This window comes from Stegastes partitus, unplaced genomic scaffold, assembly GCF_000690725.1.
Source record: "Stegastes partitus isolate 25-593 unplaced genomic scaffold, Stegastes_partitus-1.0.2 Scaffold292, whole genome shotgun sequence".
NCBI lineage: Eukaryota > Metazoa > Chordata > Actinopteri > Pomacentridae > Stegastes > Stegastes partitus.
The window spans coordinates 175,817-201,377 of NW_007578023.1; the positions used below are offsets into that span (position 1 = coordinate 175,817).

General features: G+C 40.8%; 2 protein-coding genes across 4 annotated transcripts; one reads left to right on the forward strand and one right to left on the reverse strand.

The window, feature by feature from the left end:
* Positions 1 to 921: 921 nt before the first annotated feature.
* On the forward strand, positions 922 to 15,316 carry fbxo11a (F-box protein 11a). 2 transcript variants are annotated; one of them, XM_008282965.1, is made up of 22 exons: positions 922 to 1,231; positions 3,324 to 3,448; positions 3,565 to 3,646; positions 5,362 to 5,506; positions 6,287 to 6,416; positions 7,177 to 7,260; positions 7,362 to 7,494; positions 7,581 to 7,687; positions 7,777 to 7,888; positions 8,133 to 8,239; positions 8,527 to 8,664; positions 9,698 to 9,915; positions 10,016 to 10,196; positions 10,347 to 10,469; positions 10,781 to 10,866; positions 11,031 to 11,107; positions 11,235 to 11,378; positions 11,581 to 11,691; positions 11,873 to 11,980; positions 12,101 to 12,209; positions 12,307 to 12,405; positions 13,575 to 15,316. In XM_008282965.1, the coding sequence occupies exons 1-22, from the start codon at positions 1,138 to 1,140 to the stop codon at positions 13,702 to 13,704; spliced, it is 2,643 nt and encodes an 880-aa protein (XP_008281187.1). In that variant the 5' UTR covers positions 922 to 1,137; the 3' UTR covers positions 13,705 to 15,316. The 2 variants fall into 2 exon arrangements, with proteins under 2 accessions (XP_008281187.1, XP_008281188.1); XM_008282966.1 differs by having other exon boundaries at positions 5,365 to 5,506.
* A 10-nt stretch (positions 15,317 to 15,326) lies between these two features.
* Positions 15,327 to 23,402, reverse strand: msh6 (mutS homolog 6 (E. coli)). Of its 2 annotated transcripts, none has more exons than XM_008282968.1 (10): positions 23,038 to 23,402; positions 21,112 to 21,314; positions 20,814 to 20,995; positions 18,055 to 20,620; positions 17,169 to 17,449; positions 16,930 to 17,047; positions 16,747 to 16,836; positions 16,469 to 16,623; positions 15,627 to 15,826; positions 15,327 to 15,509 (listed from the first exon to the last, which is right to left on the reverse strand). In XM_008282968.1, exons 1-10 carry the CDS (start codon positions 23,298 to 23,300, stop codon positions 15,428 to 15,430), a joined length of 4,140 nt encoding a protein of 1,379 aa, XP_008281190.1. In that variant the 5' UTR covers positions 23,301 to 23,402; the 3' UTR covers positions 15,327 to 15,427. The 2 variants fall into 2 exon arrangements, with proteins under 2 accessions (XP_008281190.1, XP_008281189.1); XM_008282967.1 differs by having other exon boundaries at positions 21,112 to 21,317.
* Between the last annotated feature and the right edge of the window lie 2,159 nt (positions 23,403 to 25,561).

Sequence of the window (25,561 nt, forward strand, 5' to 3'; positions counted from 1 at the left end):
TGAATCTGCTAGTCACATTAATACATACTGTATATTTGTAACTGAGAAAATGTAAAAAGAAAAAAAATAATAATTTAACACTGAGAAATGTAAATTTTAAGTGATTTACCGTAAAACAAACATCAGATTAGACTAATAATGAAAATGCATGAATGTAAATATTGCAGTTAGTGTTATTTTACCTTAATAATTTTCATATTAGGAATTAAAACTTTACAAAAGTGATAAAATACTGCTACCTGCGTATAATAAATATTAAGGCTGACACCATACAGTGATATTAATTACAGAGAACAATTTAACTAATCTAATAATATAATGGTGTAAATTACAGAATTTAACGTAACAGATAAAATCATAGAATAATAAATATTATTCTCAGACTCTACAGCATTATTAATGAGATTAACCTGACATTCTTAAAGTTTTACTCTTAAACTCTGAAATGCATTCTTTCTCTCTCGATTTATGCAGTGGAGTGAATTTCCAGCTGTTCATTAAATAAACTCATTTCAAGTCAAAATGAGTCAAACTGTAAGAACGTGTATTGTTAGGTTTAAAGTCATCCAAAAACTAAAATTATACATTTTATGTTTAATAAACATTACACTGTCAACCCTCATATATTTACATTGAACGAGGAAAGATGAGTTGAACTGACTAGATTCCTCAGTGAAGTTGTTCAGTGAATAACATTGTTCATGTTTCCAGTGTGCCTTTGAGCAATACTCCGCTACCTGCACCGATGGGAGGTAGACTGCAGCTGAAGAAACCGCAGATCCTCACAGATGGAATGCTTGGAAGGCTGAGAAATAAAAGTAAAAGTAAAATCACTGTTGAATAGACCGCCTCCAACAAGGAAGGCGACGTGACGGCGAGAGGTCCTCCCATGTGATGCGACCGAGGCCTGACGGACTGTGGCTGTCTGTTATGGCTCCTCCTGCTACAGTGGAACGGGGCTAGACGTAACACCAGTGCGGGGGAACGGGAGCAACACACCGCGATACGTTTCTCGGGAGCCGCGGCTAAACATGGCAAATCGTGCAATGCTGAAGAAAAACACATAGACGGTGTGCTCGGCGTCGCCTCCTCTGCTGCGAAGGCTTCGACATTTCTTCAAGATTAACAACACCCCAAATGAACTCCGTCAGAGCAAGTAACGTTAGCAGAAGACCTAGGCGAGTATCGAGGCCGCGCCCGGTGCAGCCGGAGAGGAACCACCAGGAAAGAGGTACTGTTAGCTCCGCTAACCTTAGCCTCACTGGTCCGCTTGTCAAACAGCTGGCTTTAGGGTTGAAGTGTGTGTTTTATGGTCGGACAGTTGTATGTGTTACTACGGCGCACGCACACCGGGCAGCCTCGGTTGTTATGATAGGACAGCGGGGAGCTAACAGCGGTCTCCAAGGTTCGCATTGCAACCAGGAAACACCAAGGCTTTTGTGTTTGTACTTAGCATTCAGGCCGCGCTTTGTTTTGCTTGATTTTTGCCCCGAGTCGGCCTTTCCTTTGCCTGTCTGACCTCGTATCGTTGCTGAAATTCGTTTTTTGTAAGGTAACATTACATTGCTACTGAAAATGACAAGTGATAGACAACGGTTCGCCCGACTCACGGCTGACAGACGCAGGGAAGGATACATAAAGTGGTTTTGCCATTTGTCGTAGCATGCTAACGGAACCTAGCCTGTGCTAGTTAGCTGTTATTATTAGCATGTTTGGCTAGCTATCTGCGTCCCGTCGTTTTCAGTAAAAGCTCCCGTCTTCATTACCTTTGCAACGCTAAAATGTCAACGCGGGATGTTCTTCTCGTAATTAAAAGTGTAACTTATCTCGTGTAATTTAAACACCTTAAGTATAGCGTTTTTTCTATAGTAACGTTATGTGACATCTGACGGCAATGGGAGCAAATCTTGTTTGCAGTTTTTGCAAGTAAACATTTGCCAGTTTGGGATGCTTTTCAATTTTAGTTACCTTGGATGAACGCCAGTATAAAGAGCCAATCACATTGAGGCACATTGATCAATAATATTAATAATTGCTTTCTATACCTAATTCAACGTTTTTAGCTGGACTAGGGACATGTTGTGATGTTTGGTCTCACAGCATCAATTGAATGGCAAGCAGCATAATGAGGTTAACTCTTACTTGTCTGTTCTTACAAAAGTGACAAATGGTAAACTAAAGTAACACCTGGATAAGTTAATAAAACAAGCCAAAGAATAATGATCTGTCATCGTAATATTAATTTCAGAGTTCATCTCTTTGTCTCAATTCATTTATTCAGGCAAGACCAACCAAGGCACTAATTTTCTTGCGTCCAGATGTCCACAGCATGGCTCAGTTGTCATTTCAAGGTGACAGTAAATGAATAACCCTCAGCGTGGTCGGTGTCAGATACTCAACATCATCTGTGCATGTCACATCATGCAGTATCTATTTTCTGTGAACGTAAATGTGCTTGTGTTAGTCTGACAAGACAGGAAGGCCTCCACTTTATTTCAGTTTCCAGTTCCAGAGAAGTTGCTTTAACTTGCCCAGGTTGTTGCATAGACAGTGTTTGTAGTGGTTACTAGCCTAGTAGCTGGGGAGAGTCATCCTTGCAACCAGAGCAACAAGCAGACAAGAGTTTGCATCTTCCATCTGGGGTAGCTGTCAATTCATCGGGCTATGGCGAATAGACTTATACACATGTATGGTTGAGCTGGAGGCTCATGATGATTGTTTTTGTTTTTCTGTTGATTGAATCGCATCTTAATCAGATTTGTAATCAGTACCATACAGAGACATAGAAAAAAAAAACAACAACATTGTTTTTTCTGGGTTTTGTCCTGTGAACCATGTGATGAATCCAGTTTAGATACTTGCATCTGCTAATCTCTTGTTAGAATGTGTTGCTTATCACTGACAAATATATGTTTGAAAGCTCAAATTCAAATAATTTATGGTTAATTTACTGAAGGGGTTCAACCAAAACAACAGACATCTGCATGTATGTTGATGTCCATGATTACAGATTAAGCTACACATGCTTTAGGGCACCACAGTAGAGAATACTACACCACACAGGACCATAAGTAAATACATGCAGAGCATTGTTTATATTGTGTACTAATGAGCGATAAACCAGAATTACCCAGTGGCAAATTCACTTTCTTAATGAGCACATTTGAAACATTACACCGCAAATGTGCAGTTGACAACACATCAACACAGAGTTCTCTTGTATTTCTTTCTGTTGCATCTCAAAATGTATTTTGTATTGATTCAATTAAAAGCATTGCAAGTAATCTTTTCTTTTTTTCTCTCTTCTTTTCCACCATTTGTAGATGAGGACGTTCCTGCAGATATGGTTGCAGAAGAATCCGGTCCAGGAGCTCAGAATAGTCCCTACCAACTTAGAAGAAAGTCTCTACCCAAGAGAACAGTGTGTCCGACAAAGACAAGCATGGAGGTATATTTATCAGGGATCCTTTAAAGATGATATAAAGCCTAAAATATAGTGATTTGATTTTACTAAAATGACAACTAATGTTTAAATGTTAACATTCCCTTTTTTTTAATCTACAGGGTGCTTCCACTTCAACCACAGAAAACTTTGGACACCGACCTAAGCGTCCCAGAGTTTCAGGAAAGTGTCAAGATTTACCAGGTAATTAGATGCACATTATTTAACTTACAATTTATCTTCTACAAAATGTTTCTAGTTTTGTTACCTGCAGTGTGGGATAATTGTGGGGGTAGTTTTAGAATGGTTATAGATTATTTACATTTCCTGTAGTACAATGATGTGTTGACTCATTTAACTGGGAAAAAATAGTGACCAGTTGTAGATCATAGAAAGGGTGCTTTTCATTATGCTGATTTGGGTCCTCTCTCCTCCCGTGACCTGGAAATTGTTCCCCCTCCGCCATCATGAGGGTCTTCCAATTACTTAAATGTACTGCAAGGAGAGAGGAGGGCTTTGGGAGGAGCTTAGAGCGAGGAAGAGATGTGAGTGAGGGAAGCAAAGAGACACGTTATCATAATGAAAAGCACCTAAATTGTCTTGTTTGAGTGTTAGGAAGTCGGTTATTTTTGTGGGTTTTTGCAAAGAAAAGAAAAGGTTTTGTTTTACAATAATTTTTGTCATGAGAGGTTTATATCGTGCAGACCTTATTTAGACAATGAGTCTGTGAGGAAGTAGAATTGTCAGATGGTGTAACATGCACCTATGAGGACATACATTAATACTGTACTATAATAGTCCTATAATGATATATTAATGTCAGACTACATAGATCTCATAACATCACTACTTTAATTTGAAATATATTTATTTCTCAAGCAACTGTAAAAAAAATTTTAAAGATCATGGAAAGCTGTTAAAATTTTAGTGGATTCAACGTTGCACTTAATTCATCGATCAATCCAGTCTTTTCTTTTATGTAATGTCAATTTCTGATACGGCAGCAAATTTTAGAGGGAACCACAAATTTCTCAACTTGGAAATGAAAAAGTTTGATATTAGTAGCATTTAGAAGCTCTCTCTGAAATCTAGTTTCAGTTTGCCTCATTGGAGAGGACTAAATTCTGCGCTTCCGTTTAGTATACATGGCTTTGCAGTTTCATCAGATTGGCTCATGTTGTGCAGCCAGTAGCGCCACATGATCTGTTTCAAAACCAAAATTGCCTCCATGGCAAATTTGGCATTTTTCTTCACAATTCCTCTTTGTGTTTAAACTTTTTCTCTAATTCTGGATCTACAAATTCACATAATTAGCAGATTTTTTTTTCACTTCAATCCCTTGAAAAAATGATTGTGTGGCTGTCTGCCAGACTACTTAAGAGAAAGTTAACATTGACAGTTTTCTTTCAGTCAGTGAGATATATATATGAAATCAGCCAGTTACCCTTGAAAGAGAATTACTGATAATATAGAGTACTGCAAATAAATAGTTATTTACATGAAAAATTTGACATTTTAACTGAATATTCAGTGATTTTACAAACAGAAGTCTTACTAAGATCAGTGTTATGTAGTGCAATCATGAATTGCTTCACTTATAGGTAGCTTCATGATAGCCACTTAAAAGTAAACAAACTTTAATATTAAACTGTGAGAGTAAAGTGTTGATTTTGAGGTTGTTCACAGTCGTATTTGAAAACATTGTGGGACTTGTTCATAGATTGTAGTGTCAAATTTTTGATCAGTGAAGTAGGACAGTGATAGGGTAATTGCACATTTGTAATTCTTCAGGGAAGCCTTTGTCATTTCTTTATTGTTCTGACATAAATATGCTTGTATGGTGGCTGTTATCTAACTCCACTCAAACTGCTGTCCTTTCAAAATACATTATTCTAATTCCCTGGTCGTCCTCCTCCCAGCAGCTCCAGCAGAGCAGTATTTGCAGGAGAAGCTTCCAGATGAGGTGGTGCTAAAGATCTTCTCATACCTGTTGGAGCAGGACTTGTGCCGTGCAGCATGTGTGTGCAAGCGCTTCAGCGAGCTGGCCAATGACCCCATCCTCTGGTGAGACATGTTGGTGTAGCTTGTTGGTGTTTTACTTGTGTTGTTTATTCTGCTCCTTTGGGTGTATTTAATGAATGATTTAACAACAACTTTGCATCTTAATAATATTTTGTTCTGTGGGCACTTACCACAACAGTCCCACAGTTGCTTGTTTAACTGTGATTTGATGTTATCTTTAATTTGTATTTGATTTGCTTGTGCATTTGATTTAAAATGGTTGCACAAGTTTGAAAGGTTAAACAAGTGGGAAGCAAACAGTAGCTAAATATTGATTTGACAGCAGTAGAAAGCTCTAGAAAAATTATGATTAAGGAACCTGAACTAAATTCAGCTTTGAATGATTTGTTTATGTTTTAATTTATTAAAAACAACTTGTCTCTGTGGTTCTCAATGTCAATACATTTATTATGCGACATTACCATAATGTCAAATAAATAGCACCTTGTGTGTTGGCTTTTCAAACATCACAATACGTCAGTAAGCAGAATAATTTTTCTTTGTATTTGGCATCAAAACCATTATGAACAGATATTCCAAAAAATGTGGCCCACTGTGTAATTTCACTGTGAATGTTTCAACTGTGCTGCAAATGCTTGATTGTCAGCTTGGTGTCACATGGCCCTGTAGGGTGGACATGACCTTCAACTTGAAAAAGGATAAAGTTTTTTACTGTGGATTTCTCTTACTGAGTCTGCTGCGCCAGATCATCTGTAGTGTTCGAGATTCTGTCACACACGAGAGGAGGATAGTGTTGATTGTTGATCTGCCTTCATATTTCAGGAAGAGGCTTTACATGGAGGTTTTTGAATACACGCGACCCATGATGCACCCTGAGGCAGGGAAGTTCTACCAGATAAACCCAGAAGAGTATGAGCAGCCAAACCCGTGGAAGGAAAGTTTTCAGCAGCTGGTATGGAAACTCCAGTGCACTTACTGAGTCACTGCTGCACTTACAAAAGACTCATATACAGCTTACATAGACATGACTATACATGACTTATTGCACTCACAAGTATTTATTATGCCCTTATAAAAATAATCATTTTATTTTGTATGTGATCATGAAGCAAATGAGACACTGACAAATAATTTAGTGGCATTGACTTTACATTACAGAAGCCAAATGCGATTTCCAGAGCTTGATGAAGTAAGCCCTAAAAGCATTATGACCATCTGAAATTTAAAAAACAAAATCATTTTTACCAAAACCTTCCCCATGATATGAACATTTATTATAAAGTTATAGGGTAACCTGCTTGTACGTGCAGCAAGTTATGAATAAAGGTAGTATTGAGGAGATCCTCTTTGCTTTTAATCTTTTAATCAATGCTTTTGTGGGTAACAGTTGCTTCTGTGCAACTTTAAATCCTCCGTGTACAGACAGCTAATGTCATGTGAAAGGGCAACACCACAGGCTATAATGGTGACATTCAGTTTTTAGGACATAGAGGGGGACGTGTTTAAAGAAGAGAATGTGTTTAAATTGTTATTCCTTTGTGATATACTGACCTTTAGGATTGCTTTCCCTGGACAAAAACTTCTCAGTCATTTTTCTCCTCTCCCTATCTTTTTCAAAATGTAATACCTCTGTGAAATATTCACTTCTTTAGTGTGTGAATGATTGTGTGATTTATTTATCTGTTTTTTTTTTTTGTTTTTTTTTAATACAGTATAAAGGCGCTCATGTGAAGCCAGGCTTTGCAGAGCACTTCTACAGTAATCCTGCGAGATACAAAGGGAGAGATAACATGTTTGTAAGTGAACTTTCCAACAATATATTCTTTCTTTCTGTCTTTCTTTTTTTAATTTGCCTAAATACACCAGGGGTTCCACTGACTTTTTATGTTATCTCCAGTACTACGACACCATCGAGGATGCTCTCGGAGGGGGTCAGGAGCCTCACTTTGACGGGCTGATATTTGTCCACTCTGGTATTTACACAGACGAATGGATCTATATCGAGTCACCTATCACAATGATTGGAGCTGGTAAGTGTGTCTTAAGTCACAGATACAGTACCATTGTGCACTTGTTTAGACTTGCGTCTAATTAAATCATGCTGATTATTTTGTAGCTCCTGGAAAAGTAGCAGAGAAAGTCATCATTGAGAATACCAGAGACTCCACATTTGTATTCATGGAAGGCTCAGAAGATGCTTATGTTGGATACATGACCATTAGGGTAAGATTCTCTTTATCAAGCCCACATGTACAGTACGTAATTACTTAAATGGATAGTCATGGTTTTGGCTGCTGTTGTTTCTGCTGCAGTTCAATCCTGATGATAAATCCGCCCAGCACCACAATGCACACCACTGCTTGGAGATTACAGTCAACTGCAGCCCCATTATCGACCACTGCATCATACGCAGCACATGCACAGGTAATCTTTTAATTTATTTTAGTGATTTTCAACCTTTATAGGGAAAATCTTAGGGGTGCTTTACAGATCATTTACAGGACTTACAAAATCGCTGACTCTCGTTGCAATGTTTTGCAAATAGGAAGTGAAACACCCAGAATCTAGGTTCTGACCTGGGATATGTTTGTGCTGAAATTGCTCCCTTTTTTGTGCTTTTTTTTGTTGACATTTTTATGCTAATATGTCCTTATCCTGCTTGTCTCAGTGGGGTCAGCTGTCTGTGTCAGCGGCCAGGGTGCTTGTCCCACAATCAAGCACTGCAACATCAGTGACTGTGAAAACGTCGGTCTTTACATCACTGATCACGCACAGGTAACGCATACATACACAGCTTTTAATCCATGTTGTTTAGCGATAACATAGTTACACATATTGCTTAGCAGGTCTCTAATCTGCACATTTGTTTATTGAACAACAGCAGCAGAGTGTGTTTGTCTCAGTTCTTACATGCTCCTGTTTGGTTTTATATAACAGAGTAGTCCCAGCCTAGAGAAACCAGCCTTTTACATGAAATGTTAAAACAATAGTTGTTCTAGAAATAAACTAAAAACTGTAGATTATCACAGACTTACACTTTTTTATTGCTGATCATTGTTCAGGGAATATACGAAGACAATGAGATCTCAAACAACGCTCTGGCTGGGATCTGGGTGAAAAACCACGGTAACCCAATCATCAGACGGAATCACATCCACCACGGCAGAGACGTGGGAGTTTTTACGTTCGACCACGGCATGGTAAGATACTACTTACTGGTATCTGGGTTTTGTTGAAAGCTGTTTCTTACTGTACTTGGACAACTAATGACTGCCAAAGGGCCCCAATGCACCAACTTGTTCTTTTTTTTCTGTTCTCAAATACAAATTGACACTTTTGGTAATTACGGGCCTAAAGACTGTCGCAGTGCGTAACAATTGTCCCTCTGTCCTACAAACATAAGTGTGTTCTGTGTGAAGTTTGGCCAGTTGGCTCAGTTGGTTACAACGTGATGCTACTGATGTCTAGGCCGTGGATTCTATCCCTGTTCGGGCCAGCGATTGTTTTTCCCACACTCCTGTCTCTCTACTTCAATTAGTATTTTTTTGCCCTCTATTCCTGTCTCACTTGTCCCCCTCTTCACAGCATCAGGGATTTTTTTGTGTTCAAGGGTGTTATTGCCCTGGATATTCAGACAAGGCTTTGTACAGGAAGGGTGACAGCTTCATAATGCTGCTTATAGTAGTGTCTCATTGTGGTATTTTACTTGTTAATATTTTGTCATTTGTCATCTTTGCTCTGATTTTATTGTTGACAATGTAGCTAAGTTCCCTTAATTGCGATTTTATTTTTAAACAGTAACATTGGATCTCATTTATTGATAATATTCTCATATTATATGTATATTGGAGTGTATTCACAAGGCTTGAAATAGGTATACAGCCCTCAGAAAGGTAGTGAGGGCCCTTTAAAAACAACAAAAAAAAAACAAAAAACTGGTATTAACCATTTGCTGTCAGCCCTCAACATTTTTTTTTAAATGCTATGACAAGAAGTGAAAATCATTGTATTGTGGTGTCAAAGCAAGGCCAGAGTTGTACGATGCTCTGTATATACAAATGTGGGTAAAAGCACCTTCAGTTAAATAAAATTACACAATGTATAATGTGAAGAAGCAGAAGTGTTATGTGTTGGTTAGACACATTGCTTAGTTCTGTAAGTTACTTTCTCGTTCGCTAAAAAGGCATTTTGATAGGACATACTGTAATTTTGTAATTCTCTGTCTACTTCCAGGGTTACTTTGAGAGCTGCAACATCCATAGGAACCGCATAGCCGGCTTTGAGGTGAAGGCTTACGCCAATCCAACAGTGGTTCGTTGTGAAATCCATCATGGTCAGACGGGGGGCATCTATGTGCACGAAAAGGGCCGAGGCCAGTTCATTGAAAACAAGATCTATGCAAATAACTTTGCAGGGGTGTGGATCACCTCTAACAGTGACCCCACAATAAGGTCAGTATGGCTTGGATATCAGATAAGCTGCAAGTATCATTTAAAAAAAAAAAAATAAAACAAATCATGTTCTCAATTTTGTTGTTTTGTCCAAATGCAGGGGCAATGCCATTTTTAATGGGAACCAAGGTGGCGTTTATATTTTTGGTGATGGCCGAGGCCTCATCGAAGGAAACGACATCTACGGTAACGCCCTGGCAGGAATCCAGATCAGGACAAATAGCTGCCCCATTGTCAGGCACAACAAGATCCATGATGGCCAACATGGCGGCATCTATGTGGTAATTGTTTTGAAAAATTGCAGCCATAATGTTTTTTTTTGTTTGTTTTGAACAGATATTCTTATATCTGAGAATGTTCTTACTTCTTCAATTTCTGATGTTATAAATGTAAAACATAGCATTGATTTATGGTGGCTTTGCTTCACGCAGCATGAAAAAGGACAGGGAGTCATAGAGGAGAATGAGGTGTACAGCAACACACTGGCAGGAGTGTGGGTGACAACGGGCAGTACGCCAGTACTGAGGAGGAACAGGATACACAGTGGGAAGCAGGTAAGATTACAGACGAGTTACACATTTAATATTGAGAAACAAATGTAAAGCCAGCAACAAGAGTCCCTCATTGATCAGATGTATGCTGTTATCTGATGTGATGTGATGTGATGTTAATATACTGGCATACATATAATGTCATAATTCTGATGTGTAATGTCATCAGAAATTGCAAGGTCAGACTGGCTTACATTTTTATAAGTCTCACTAAATCAGTTCTGTCCTTATGTAGCCTGCTCTGTCATATGGAAACAAATTCAAAAAATGAATTGTAATACCAGGAGAAGTAATGGCCAGTATATTTCCAATAGGTTGGGGTCTACTTCTATGACAATGGCCATGGTGTGCTGGAAGACAATGATATCTACAATCACATGTACTCCGGAGTTCAGATAAGGTTTGTGGAATAATAATGAAAATGTGTAAATCTTCATTAAAGTCTGACTTGACTTAGATGTCCTGATACCAAGATGGTTAAGTGGGAAAGGAAATTCATTTAGTGTTATTGAAACAGTTGTTCACCTGTCCGTTGTGCGTCTTTTTTTTCTCTCTTTTTGACAGGACTGGCAGCAATCCCAAGATCAGGCGGAACAAGATCTGGGGAGGCCAGAATGGGGGTATTTTGGTTTACAACTCAGGTGAGAAGCAGAGAAGCGTTTTTCTGTTATATTTTTCCACAGTGAGTCAGGGCCGCTGCTGTTAAACTGTTTGACCAATGTGGCAACAGTTATCCACTAATCAGAAACACGAACATGTGTTTTTCAGGCTTAGGCTTCATCGAGGACAATGAGATCTTTGACAATGCAATGGCAGGAGTGTGGATCAAGACAGACAGCAACCCCACTCTGCGGAGGAATAAGATCCATGACGGGAGAGACGGTGGCATCTGTATATTCAACGGTGGAAGAGGTAATTAATCAATTTATTATCAACCTGTCAGTTGTTCAGCCACAGAAATGCTTGAAACTCATTGTAGTCTAGAGAAATCTACATATAGTAGCCCTGTATTGTTTGATAAATCAGATTAATACTTTACACGTTTTCTCTTAACCGTTCAGTTTAATTTCATGTCAGTGGTTTGTTGGTTGAACAGCCTCTTTTCTGTCATTAGGTTTGCTGGAGGAGAATGACATCTTCAGAAATGCTCAAGCTGGAGTCCTCATTAGCACCAACAGTCACCCTGTACTGCGGAAAAACAGAATATTTGATGGCTTCGCTGCAGGTGGGTAACACCTGCACACAAGCTGTAATGGCTCATCATTTAAAATTGTGATGAGGTGCTTCAGTATAATTATTATGGGCTTTTAAAAACCTTACAAATAAGTCTGTGTGAACACATTGTTTTTAATGACGTACATTATGCCTCGCTAATGTGTTGTTGTCTCCCCCCCCCTCACTTCCAGGTATTGAGATCACTAACCACGCCACAGCGACCCTAGAAGGCAATCAGATCTTCAACAATCGTTTTGGGGGATTGTTTCTTGCATCTGGTGTCAATGTTACAATGAAAGGTACTCTTTTCTTCACAAAGATTTTGCCACATTTGACATGACACAAACCCTGAATTCTAACAGTGAACACATCAAAATCTCAATGACCTGTAATGTACCCATTTCTGCTGTTCCCTCCAGATAACAAAATAATGAACAATCAAGATGCCATTGAAAAGGCTGTGAGCAGAGGTCAGTGCCTGTACAAGATTTCAAGTTACACCAGCTACCCAATGCACGATTTTTACAGGTAATTCACATTTAATAGTGCAATCAAAGTACTTAGAATACCTTCTATTGCTTGTGTGTTTTGTGAATATTAACAAAGTCACTTTGGGTTCCCACAGGTGTCACACCTGCAACACAACAGACCGCAATGCCATTTGTGTGAACTGCATCAAGAAGTGTCACCAAGGACATGATGTGGAGTTCATCAGACACGATAGGTTAGTGTTACTGTGTGTGATTGATACAAACAGAATTACCAACATACACCACGGCCATTCTTTCGCTGAATGTGTGTTACTAAATGTGTGTGCTGTTATCTCTGCTTCCATATTGACATTTTGTTTGTGAATGAAATTGTGTGAAACCATGTGATCCATCAGACTGTAGAAGTTAATAATAATAATTGATCAGATTTATATAGCACTTTCCTAGGCACTCAAAGACTCTTAACACTGTCAGTTATTCATTCACACACGTTCACTCCGGTGGTGGTAAGCTACGATTGTAGCCACAGCCGCCATGGGGCAGACTGACAAAACAACAAGTTGCTGCGAATTTGAGAATGGCACATTTAATGAACTGGAAAACAAGACCTCATCAAAGCATTTACTGCGAGGGAGACACCAAGCCCTCTGTAGTTCTATTAAAATCCCTGTAAAGCTGCAGAACAACCAGCATAGAATCCATCACACCCCTGAGGCCAGTAATAGCAACAAAACAGATCTCCTGCCTGAGAAAATCATCAAGGGCTTTAGCATCGAGTTAAAGGGTCAGTTTGCTCAAAACACAAAAATAATATTTCGATATATTTTTGATGCCTCATTGTTACAGACATGCAGGTGTCTTTGGTTTTATTTGCAGCTCTCTGAGACTAATGGGTTTCTGTTGCTAAGAGCGTAAGCAGGGTGTTTATGTTTATTCAGCAAGATGCAGCCTGCAATAATTATTTAGGAATAATGCACAGCTTTTGGGTGAAATGGTAATGGGCAGAAAACCCCCCAAAAAACAATCCCACTGAAGATTTGTTGGTAGAAACTCAAAATTGTTAAAAGAAGTAACCTGGTTTTAAACCTTGGATCAATACATTTTGATTTTTGTTTGGGTTATTCAGATAAGTCTGGTGGCAACACACAAATTGTCAGATTTAATGAATTAAGGGGAACAAAACTGCAGTTCAATCTGATTTTAACACAGAGGAAGGAGAACCTTGTGGAAAGATAAAGAATGATTCCTAGCAAAGGTCTTCTAGTTGGTCCCTGACAGCTTTTGTCAGGGTAAAATGCTTTAGTTTTTACTGACCACTGAGTATACAGTGTATAATATGCAGTATAATGTGCTTTTGTTTGACCAAACATAATCATTTCTCTTCTTCCTTCTCCATGTGTAGATTCTTCTGTGACTGTGGTGCAGGGACGCTGTCAAATCCTTGTACGTTAGCTGGAGAGCCGACACACGACACAGACACACTGTATGACTCGGCTCCCCCTATAGAGTCCAATACACTGCAGCACAACTGAGCTCAAGACCCGAGGTCCTTTTGCGCTTCAGCAGTAATGGACATAAGACACTTTAAGTTGTGCAGTGGAGGAGGAAATCCAAACTAAAATACAGATTCACTTTGACAGAGCATATACAGCGACTTTAAAAAAACAAAAAAAAAAAAGAAAAGGAAAAAAAAGACTTCGGACACGAATATGCTAAAAGGAGACATTTAGAGAAAAAACGTCTGATAATGGATGCCTCGCTTTTTCTTTTTCTTCAATTATTTGACAAAAAAAAAGGTGACATCAGTGGAACAGAGCAGAAGAGCAGCTGACTCAGGGTTTGTGGGTGTGTTGACTTGGTCGTGCAAGTGACACCGGTGAGGGATGGACAACAAAAAAAAAAAACACACCGAGGCTCATCTGCGATTAAGAAGTGGAAGAACAAGATGCCGCAGTCGTGTACAGATCCATCGCGGACAGATGCTTAGTCAGAAGAGGCACAACTTTTCTCATGAGGAGGCAAAGGCCCCAAATACAACAATGCTTCCATCACTGGGCAACCGACGTGCTCGTATGATATGTACGGGAAAAATGACCTAGCACTTCAGCTTTTTTTTTTTTTTTTTTTTCCCCTCAAGACAGCTGTTGAGATTTGATTTAATGCTTTTTGTGTAGTTTTGTATTTTCATGCAAAAATCTTACTGTACTTGAATGTCTTTATTTTATTAAATGTGTTAATTTTTTTGGTTATTATACCCTAGAATTGCTGTAATTATACTCATGTCGCAGTATCTAACTTCTTTCTGTGAAAGAGATCAGAGAAAAGAGAGGAAAACACTAAACTTTTTCTCCAGCAAGGTTGACTTGTGTACATTTTGCAATACAGAAAAATAGATACTGAAATATGCTTTCACAAGACTTGTATCACTTCTTGTGTTTGGAACAGTATCATAAGTGTTTTTCGTATTCCAGTCTGTTTTACATAATCTATGCATACTTATTTTTTTTGTTTACGGTTTGTTTTGTGGTGTCACGCAAGACACAACTCACAGGAAAATGTGATAAGAGAAAAATCAACATTCTTTTTTTTTACTCATGGCTGCATTTTGCTTAGAGGTGCAGTTTGTTTAGCCAGATAAACCCAACGATGTGTTCACGAACACCGCCTACCTTTTTGTTTTACTTGTTACCAAATCAAAAACATGGGGTCAGTTGTTTAGTGTGTCAAATAGATCAGATAATTTATATACACATCTGTATTCGAGTCAACGTGGTTGTCTTTCTCTTTTTCACCAACAGGCACAAATGCTGCTTCATGGCCTGCAAAGTTTTATTCTAGAGACTTCATTTAGACAGGTCTTGTGAAAGCATTTCTTCTGTGTTTTTTTCCATTGTTTGCCAATGTTGCTGGAGAATTTCAAAAGCTCTTACTCTACTGAAGCTGAGACAAGTATCTATATACAGCGCTTTATGGTTTCATTGCCCTCCCCCCCTTCCTCCCCATTCATGTGTACTGGTGATTGTGGGTTCTCATACAGACTGAAATGTATGCATGTATCATAACATCTAGACTTAATATATTGTGAAGTATTCAATAACCGTTATGTAGGCGCTAGCGTGAATTAAAAGGGTTTAATTTCCTAGATGAAACATTGTCATTTTTTAAAAATAAACTTTATTAGATCATTACAGTAGTGTTTTTTCCAAATGCTTGGAACAAAAAAAAAAATCTGCAACAGCAGTGTTTGTGTGAAGATTACAGGGTGTTGAGCAGTTGAACGAGTGAAGCAAAGTGTGCGCTGTCCAGCGTGGCGTCGTCAGCGAACAGGCAGAGCTTCCTGTCAGAGGAGATAAGAGGGTAAAAATAGATAATCAAGCTTTGACGTTTATTTATATGTCACATCTGTGCATTGGATGTCGCTGCAGCAGCTACACAATACAAGAGCAAAACATACTTGAAGAGTCTGATGCTGATGGTGCTCCTCTCAAACTCCCTGGCCTTCCTGTGTCCTGATTGGATGACTTCCTCTGGCAGGCTGGCGAGTCGAGCTGCGTTGAATCCATAACTCTTTGGACAAGCGCCGGTGATGAACTTGTAGAGGAATGTGATGGTCTCTTGACTTGGGTCCTCACATTCGTTCTCCACCATGCACGCCTGGTAGGGACAAACGGGGACGTTATACTGAGGCACAGTACAGAATTCACAAGACACAACAGGGTGACACTGCAGAACCTGCCAAACACAAGGGAGGGAATTATCTGTGCACATGATTAATGAACAGTTCTGCCGGAAGACTGTGCACAAAATTACATAATTTCCTCAAATTATTTGCCCCATGTTGCTAAAGCAGTGGGAACCTAACAGCAGCAGAAAGCTGCATGTTGTGGCTAAAAGAGCGCCCACGATGACAGCGCCAGGCAAGCAGCTGTGTTGTAAAGTAGATGTGTTCTCTCACACTAAGGTTATGCCATCGATTGCATTCTTTTCGATTGCTACATCGAACGCTGCTTTGGCACTTTGCTGAACAACTTTGGCCTCTACTGTGGGTGCAAACTTGCGGTTATGTAAAGCAGAGCAAAATGAAGTCAGTTATATAGGATTACTTACAGCTTGGGAGAATGATTTCATAGTTTGTACTCATACATTTTTCTTTTAAAGGAATAAATAACTTATCTGTTTGGAAAGAATATACCTCCTAGGCTCTGACTTTAAAAGGTTTCTGTGGGAGAAAACTATGCAAGATGTAGAATCTGCAAATGTCTGTCTGTGTATTAGCCGTAGCATTGTCATACTCACCATATGGCCCAAACGCACAGCAGGGTTTTTGGCGTAGTCCTCCACCAGGGAGTGGTAATGTGTAGAGAAGAGGGTGCGACAGCAGATCTTCTCAGCAAGCTCCTTCACAACAGCACTGGCAATCGCTGTGCCGTCGTACGTGGCTGTGCCCCTTCCTGCGAATAGTTTGCAACTGAATGGTTACATACTGAAAACATATTGCCAACACAATAAAAATATGGAGACGACCACCTCTGATGTTCACTATAAGCTGCTATTAATTAGCCATAAATGTTTACCTAATTCATCCAGGAGCACAAGTGAGTGTTTAGTGGCATGGTGCAGGATGCTGGCCGTCTCGCTCAGCTCCACGAAGAAGGTGCTCTCTCCTACAGAAGACACAGTTGACAATGTAAGCTTAGTTTAGGAGGTGAGTGCTCAGATCATTGCTCCACCTGTGGTAAAGTAGTTTGTGATGTTACCGGCCATGATACGATCCGAGGCTCCCAGCCGGGTGAAGACCCTGTCCACTGGTGTGAAGCGGAGGCTCTCTGCTGGAACATAGCAGCCTAGCTGGGCCAGAATGATCACGAGTCCACACTGTCGAAAAGAGCAGCACAGTCGCTTAATACGGGCCCAGAATTCAAATAAACCTCCACTGTCTATGTGAATGTGAAATTTGAATATTTACATGCACATGGAGAAAAAATAAAGGACTCACCTGTCTCATGAGAGTAGACTTTCCACCCATGTTTGGTCCTGTGACAAGGACACAAGAGGCACGACCCTCCTCGTCAGTTTCACTGCTACCAGAGCAGCCAATGAAGATGTCATTAGGAATGAAGTCGTCTCCAAAAAAGGTCTTGGTGACGCAGGGGTGGCGGGATCCAGTGAGGTCGATGAAGGGCGCAACATGGTTGTTGTCCTCAGGGAGCACTACCTGCGGCCTGGTCATTGGTCCATCTCCTCCCTGGCTGTAGCGTGACAAAGCCAGCAGCACATCTGAAACAAATAAACACTGATCATTTAACCAGTCACCCTTTAAAACTCTTTAAAGAGCACAATTTGCCACCCACATTCTTATGTTATGGGAGTATTTTGCAGCCAAGTTCTGTTAAAACAAAACAAATACAGCCAGACCTGTGGCTAAGGGATGGCACAGTGCTAGAAAAACACATTAAAGGCACATTATGTTACTGCACCAGAGATCTGTAATAAACTGTACAATTATCTCCGGCTGTCAGGAGCAAACACCAGTGTACCATTTCCCCAACAGAGAAAAACAAGCTAATTAGTGCAAACTTTAGTGTAAAGTTTTAAATGGAACAGTCACTCACTGACAGCATTATTTCTAACAAGCACTTAGACTGCTGCACCATCATCATGTTAAATGCACATTATGACGGTTTATGGGGAACATCTGCAGGAAATGTATTCAGAGCAGACACCTGCAATGCAAGTATGTTTCCACAAGCTTAAATAAAGGATTCTCAGGCAATCACCTAAAAAACAGAAGCCAGATGATGAGGACAAAAAAACCAAAAACAATACTTTGCTTTTATTGCTTTGAATAATGTAGACTGAATTTACAAAACAAATGTCCTTACCAAGCACTGCCATGCACTCCACACCGGTCTTCCAGTCTTTGTAGTTCTTGTCAAAGTTGTAGAAAAGCCTCCTCATGCAGTCTTTCAGCGCAGCGTCTCTCTTTTCTTCAAATCCTTGCAGCTCAGAGAACAGGCGTTCGCTCTCCTTTGTCACGTATCGTTTGCAGCCTTTCTTCGTGGACTTCACCTCATACTCCTCGGGGATGTTCCTCTCTGAGACGCTGTCGGGAACCTCCATCTGATAGCGGTTTCGTCCAGTTCCCCAGTAGGCCATGCTTTTACAGCCAAGTCTCTTCTTCTGTCTGTCCAGGTAGTCCTGCAGCTCTCGCTCACAGTTCTTGATTCCTGTCAGAGCCTGGTCGAACTCGGGGTCAAAGCCAGCTTTAGGGGTTATGACACCAGTGGTGCGCGCTTTCTGGTGGTCGAAAGCCGTCTCCCAGCGCCTGAGTTCAGCAGACAGGTCTGGAAAGAGGCCGTTCTTTTCATTCTTCACGCTGACAACTTGGCAGAGCAACGTGGAACGAAATTCACCCAAAGCTGGATCAAAGACAGAAATGATGTCCTGCATTGTTTTGAAACCTTCCAGTGCTGAAAGGAAGTCTGCTATCTTCCGCTTGCTGTAGGTGACCTCCTCATAGAGAACTGCTCTGCTGTCAGGGTGGTCCTGGCCCTTCAGAGGAGTACCAATGCTGTGGATTTTACTCAGGAGACGCTCCAGATCAGGGAGCTTCTTCAGCAGGTCTGTTACCTCAGTAGCTTGAGCCTGAGCTCCCATCAGGTCCTCCACCGCGTCCAGTCGGTCCCTGATGGACGTGGGGTTACACAAAGGAGCGCAGAGCCACTGCTTCAGCAGCCTCTTGCCAAACGGGGTCGAGCAGGTGTCCAAACGCTCCAACAGTGTCCCTTCTGTCCCTCCTGACCCATTCTGAAAGATTTCCAGGTTTGCCAGGGTCACTCCATCAAGGACCATACGCTGACGAGTCTTGGCAAAGAAACTGGCGGGTCCGTCAGCTTTCTCCATCTCAACATCAACAGGGACATATTCTTCAAAGTTAGCCATGGAGAGCAGCTCCTGGTCTACCAGACATTTCTTCAGGTAGAATATGCATCCACCCAAAGCCGACAGCGCCAGTTCATAGCCCTCTTTAGGAGAAAGGCACAGTGAATCACTCTCAGAGGTCATCTTTTTGAGAAGGGCTGGAAGAAAACTGCTCCCAGCCCCCTGCTCCTTGCCAGCAGTCTCTTTAAAATAATCTTCTTCTGAAAGGGTTTTAAGTGTCTTCTGAGAATCCCAGAATTGTGTTCCAGCATTAAGTCCTTCCTGCAGAGCAGAGGACAGAGAGGCCTTGAGTATTTTGCGTGTTTCAACAGACGGATTCCCCTTTTCAAAGAGCACCTCAGCGGGGGCAAAGTGTGCGATAAGGGTGCGCAGGCGTGAGCAGTGACGATCATCTGGGAACTGACCGACATGGAAACAACCCACAGAGGTATCAACAAAGCAAACTCCGTAGGTGCGGTAGCGACCAGAGCTTTCCTCTTCAGCCTTCTCTTTCAAACTCAGGAGAAACTTGCTCTGACTCTCTGAAGGAGCACCGTCCAACACACTGTAGGTTTGGGTACCACGCGTGATAATCCGGCACACTTCTCTTCTCACTACACGGTCAAATTTCGTGGGTTTGGCCAGGGTTTTACAGCGAGCCTCCATCATCTCTGGGGTCTCCGTCTGCTCCACACGAGCAACCTTGTAGCCTTTCTGGACCAGTACATCTGAGAAACGTCCAAAGCCGATCTCTGGAAAGCCCGAGTGTGCCCAGGTCCCCTTCATGAATGTCAGTCCCATCTCGCTGACGCCGATCACAGCGTCCATGTGGTAGAGCTCATAAAACTTTCCTACCTTGTAGAAAATCACTGTATCGAACATCTGAGATTTGAGCTGCCACCACCGACGCATACCAGGAGTGTTTCGGTTGAGGAAGTCTTCTGGCACATACAGGGTGGTAAGATCGTAGCCGTCCTCTGTCTGTCGCCGCCTTTTGCTGTCTTTCCTCCTGCCATCCTGCAGCCACTCCAGCTTCTCATGATCCCAAGTTGTTGCACCTCCAGTGGAGCCTGATCCATTTGTCTGGCTCTCAAAGTTGTCAGGAGCAGAGAAGGCTGATAAACGAGACTTTGTGTCGGCTGCGACTGCTGTCGGGGCTTGTTTGGGTGCAGCAGACGGTCCAGTGGGTATTTTTGCTTTTGTATTTGCAGCCTTTTCTGCAGGACGTTTGCGCTTGATGGGCTTGATGGGGCTTTCTGCCTCTGACTCTTGGGTGCTCTCCTCTTCACTGCTCACTGCGCCTTCTTCCTCTTCATCCTCACTGCTAGATGCAGCGTGGTCTGGTTTGAACTCCTCATCTGATCCGTCACTGTCTGAGGCTACAATAATGCGACGCCGCTTGGCTTTGTTCCCTTTCTCTGCTGAGGCACGGGATGAACGTCGACTGACTTTGGATGGCTTCACTTTCTCTTCTTTCTCTTCATCCATATCACTGAGCTCTTCATCAGTCAGTGTCGAGTTGTCGAGCTGGAATAAAAACAAACACAAAAGAAAACATGTAATTAAAATTTTTTTAAAAAGAAACTTGCCTAACTGACCTGATCAGATATGACAAACAAACTGTATTACTACTGATGAAAAGATGAACAAGGAATAACGCTGTCATTTAGTCGTAAAATGTAGCGTTTTATGTCCATATACTAATTAGAAATACTCAAACCTCCATTTCTTCATCATCATCATCCCCCTCTTCGTCATCAGATGGATCCATGCAGAGAGGCATCTTCAGTCTTTTTTCAGGAGTATCAAACATAACTGCATCTGCAAGCTCCATCCCCCGACGAATGACAGGTTTGCCACTGAAGAACACCCCTCCAGTTTTAGCGTCACTGCTGTCAGAGCCTGTGCAAATGGCAAAATAATCCAAATCACTTTGTGGACAAAGCACACAGCCGTCCCAAAAAGGCTTATTTTTTCCTCAGAAATACTTATTATGACAATGAACAACAGTGTCCAACCTTGATACTCTCTGACATATTTGACGCTAACCCATCCTCTGGTAGGAGGCTCGTCAAAGAAATGAACGTGTATGCGCTGGGCCCGACCACGGCCCCTCATCTGCTGCCCAGTCAGAGGTTGGGGTACCACCATGCATGGCCACCAGGGGTGGCCCTCCAGTTTTGCCCACACAAGGGCCCCAGCGTTGAATAGGCATGTGGAGCTGCTGGAAAATGAGGAAAAAAAGAAAAGTCACATTTTGGAAGTCATAAATTGTCCAGACCACTACAGGCATGTCTTCATTAAAGAACAATAATAACCAGTTTCCTCTGTGTATTACAGTTATTGTAGTCAGAACTGAGTCCAGCTGCAAATCAACATGATCATAACTACTCATTAATCTGCAGATTATTTACTTAATTAGTCTACTAATGATGTTGCATATAAACAGCAGAAATGTCCATCACAAGTACCTAAAGTCTAAGTTAACATCATTAGCCTGATTAAAACTCAAATATCATCATCAAGTTAAAATTATATCTGAACAGAAAAAAGTAGTAATTCCTCACAGCTGTGAAGCTGGAGCAAAAGAATTGCCAGCAGGAAAAATAATTTAATTTAACTCATAATTTCAGCTCTAGATTAATCACTGGTCCGTTAATTAACATTGACATGGTTGACAACATTTAAAAACGGACCTCAGGTTGTAGGGCAGTGTATGGTTGTGAAACTGCAGCACTAAGAACTGTAGTCGTTTTGCAATAATCACAAACTGGAATAGAGCAAATCTTTATATTGCACTGAAAAATTAAACTACTTTCTCTTGTGCATTTGTCTTGAGTAAGTTTAATGTGAGGACATTTAGCAGGCTGAATTCAAATTCAAACTGCAAGTCTTGAATTAAAACATGCATGTCCAGTACAAGATAATAACACTGACTTGTTGTTGAATTGTCCATTATCCATTATCTATACACCGCTTAATCCTCACTAGGGTCGCGGGGGGCTGGAGCCTATCCCAGCTGACTTAGGGCGAAGGCAGAGACACCCTGGACAGGTCACCAGTCTATCACAGGGCCACACTTAGAGACAGACAACCAAGCACACTCACATTCAAACCTACGGACAATTTAGAATCACCAATTAACCTCAACATGTTTTTGGACTGTGTGGGAGGAAGCCGGAGAACCCGGAGAGAACCCACACTGCACATGGAGAACATGTAAACCCCGCAGTTGAATTGTGATCATACTATTTGGTAAATTCGCTGCATGCATTTGCTCTGATTCACAACACGATGTAATGTCACGTGGCATCTTTTCATCGAGTGTGATGATATAGTTTTGAAATAGTCATTCTGCTCTTAGTCTGCCACACTGTGTTCACTTTAGCCCTTTTTTTTTTTATTATTTTAATTTTATAGACTTCATTTACTATATTTTCTAACTTGTTGTGATTTGGTGTTGTCTTTTTTGCTGCTGTATCAAAATAATTTCCCCAGTCTTGGATAAATAAAGTATTTCTATGCAATTCTATTCTATGTGGTGCCAATACAAATTGTCCACTATGACAAGTAACTATAATGGGTAAAGTTCCAATTTAATCTCAGTATCCCACTTTAGCAATCACAGGGATCAGCATTGATTTGACCAATAGAAAACCTTGCACTACATCGTCTGCACAGATGTGATCAAGACACCTGTGATCATTTATAAGAGTCAAATGCACAACAATGTCACATCTGAAATCAACCTGACAACTAACTAGCCATGCAACTAGCATGTAGGTTTTCAATAGTAACTCGTCCCAAAGAGGAGTTACTTCTTTCTCAAAATAAATTCAGGAACAAGTTACTATATGAGGCCTTAGAAACGGTCTGAAGCAGAACGAAGACAAACAGTGCACAACGTGTCTCCAGCAATTACACGGCTCCCAAAGTGAACTCACCTGTCTTTGGCTGCCGGGGTCTTGTCGCCGAATAGTTTCTTGAATCCCCCGCTGGTAGTCTTGGAGTTACTCTTCTGCTGAACTTTGCTGGCCTTGGCTGGCTGCTGGGTGGGTGTCTGCTTGGCTTGCTCCTTGGGAGAGGAGTTGGACTTCTGCACGGAGGAGGGCAGGTCTGCCTCGGTCGGAGAGGGACTCGGCTTCGGCTTGGAGACCGGCGGCGGAGACTTGGTGAAAAAATTGAAAAGCGAGCTTTGCTTCGCCATGTTAGCAAGTTTTAAAGTTATATTTCTTTTACTATATTGCGGAGATAATCCAGCCGACTATGTCCTGAAGCATCACCTAACACCCAGCGTCACGGCGCGGGCGCACTCCGTTCGCGGGAAACCATGCGCAGGCGCTGTTGTGGGCGGGGCCATGACTCTCCACCAATCACAAGCGAGAACACTGTGACATGAAGTCACGTGATCCAAACATGAGCTCCCTTGTTGGCCATGTTGTTGGCGCCCAGATATTTTTTTTTCTTCTCATTTTCCCCTCCAACTTTATTTTCAAGTGTATACGCAGTGAGTGTGTACCTCGTGTCTCAGATGGAAGTAGGTGCTTTCAGTGTCACATTTTTGAAAAACTGTCACAGAAAATACAACACAGTAAATCAATGAACAGGCCCTGATCCTCACCTGTAAAGCCTCCCAGAAATTTAAAAAAGGACACAATTGGATACTAAATGACTACAAACATACACAAACAACTGCAAAGAGAAGTAAAATATCTGCAAGTTGCATAGTTTGAGACACAAACAACACGGCTGCATGGTTTGTGGTCTTTTATCTCTTAAAGTCTTGCATCGCCGTAGGAGGCATGTGGTGCCTTCCACATGTTTGTGTCAAAGAGTCCATTGTTTCATCCATAGAGGTAAGTGTGCCTGATCAAAGACAAGATAAGGTATGAAATCACATCTATCTGCATGTTCTTGTTGCTCTGATTATTATAAAATATTTCTTGAATTGTAATCAGTTTCATTGGCCATTACTAAAATAGAATTTGACCCGTTTTTGCATTTTTATTATAAATGTAGAGTGCCTAATAAATTATCTGTCAAAGAATACTATACACCACAATGTTCACATAGTAAATTAAATTCAGAAGTGGCACAGTCTCTGAACAATTTTCTTGTTTAACCCTGAAATTGAAATAGAAAACCCATCATCTTGTCACCCCAGGTTATGAGCTTTGTGTCTTTTTTATGGTATAATTTGTCATGGTCTACATCTACAATAAAGCTCTCCATTAACGGAAGATAAAACAGGGCCTATAGCTATTTTTACTGGCTGTGTGACGTTTGTGTGGGAGTATAAAGATTGAGATTGTCATATCAAGAGTACAAGGAGTTCATTATTTTATCAGTTTAACTGATGATTAGAGGTGTAAGTTACAGGAGCAAACTGACAGCGCAGGAAATGAATGCCATCTATGTAAGTGTAGATTAATGTACTTTGAAATTTCTTGTCACATTGGTGGTGTAATATTTTGTACTAGTCATTTACCACCAGTAGAGAGCAGCAGAATACTGAAAGCTTCATGAGTAATCGCCTCTTTCTTAGTATACTCTTCTCGCTGTGTAGCTCCAGGATGGCAGTACAAGTATTCTAGTTTCTTCACTACAATGTTCAAGGTAGTATTTGACACAAAACACCCCCGTGTTTTCTTCACCCCGTTATCTTTGTGTTAACTATCTGCTGTAAAAATAACACATAAATGTTGATTTGTGGCCATTTTGTTCAACGTGTCATACTGTTACACAATTTGATCAGTAGGAACAAAAAGAGCAGTGGGATCTTGGAGCTATTTCGGAATAAGAAATAGCTTTGTTTCAGCAAAACTGCCCAGCTGAAATATTATAGTCTACCTGGTAATGTTCTTCCAAGCTGTTATGTACTAAAATACCCAGCAGCGTATATTGATGCTATTGTCAATGTACAGTCGAAAGAAACACAGCTATCACCACCAGAAAATAAGGGTGGTCTTACATATTCAAAACATCCAAACATCCACCCACGCACTTTTTGGCATATGGTGTGTGGGTGACAGAAAGCATCTAATTAAGATGGTATTATGAAACCTTACACAGTAGTTGTTATGAGGAGCTCTTTCAATTCACTGAGATTTAGTGCCACTAATCAACGAGTAAACATGAACAATATTGTCATGCCGTCATCGGCATCTAGAGGGGATTTACTAGACAAAATGCACACAGTGTCACGAACCGTATGTCACCTGTTTTGTATGAAACCACAATTAGCAGGGTGACTTTTAGCAGAACGAACGCAGCTAGTTATGTTTGAAGTTGTACATAATTAAAGATCTTGTACACTCTGGGGAAAACAAGAAAATTTCTCATCCTTAGTAACTTTCAGCTCTCCAGGAAGTGGAAGTCTGCAAAAGAGCAGCTAATTAACAGAAACGAAAATTTCCTGAAGCGAACAAAAGCCCTTTTTTCACAGTAGAAATTTTTACTTAAAAAAGT

What these genes read in the sequence shown, in the direction of transcription:
- fbxo11a (XM_008282965.1), top strand. Translation starts at nt 1,138, where the DNA reads ATGAACTCCGTCAGAGCAAGTAACGTTAGCAGAAGACCTAGGCGAGTA. An exon ending in AAGGGAGAGATAACATGTTT is followed by an intron (nt 7,261 to 7,361) that starts GTAAGTGAACTT and finishes TGTTATCTCCAG; the next exon opens with TACTACGACACCATCGAGGA. An exon ending in TACTCCGGAGTTCAGATAAG is followed by an intron (nt 10,867 to 11,030) that starts GTTTGTGGAATA and finishes TCTTTTTGACAG; the next exon opens with GACTGGCAGCAATCCCAAGA.
- msh6 (XM_008282967.1), bottom strand. Translation starts at nt 23,300, where the DNA reads ATGGCGAAGCAAAGCTCGCTTTTCAATTTTTTCACCAAGTCTCCGCCG. An exon ending in ATGATGATGAAGAAATGGAG is followed by an intron (nt 20,621 to 20,813) that starts GTTTGAGTATTT and finishes TTTTTATTCCAG; the next exon opens with CTCGACAACTCGACACTGAC. An exon ending in CTGTGCGTTTGGGCCATATG is followed by an intron (nt 15,827 to 16,468) that starts GTGAGTATGACA and finishes TGTCCCTACCAG; the next exon opens with GCGTGCATGGTGGAGAACGA.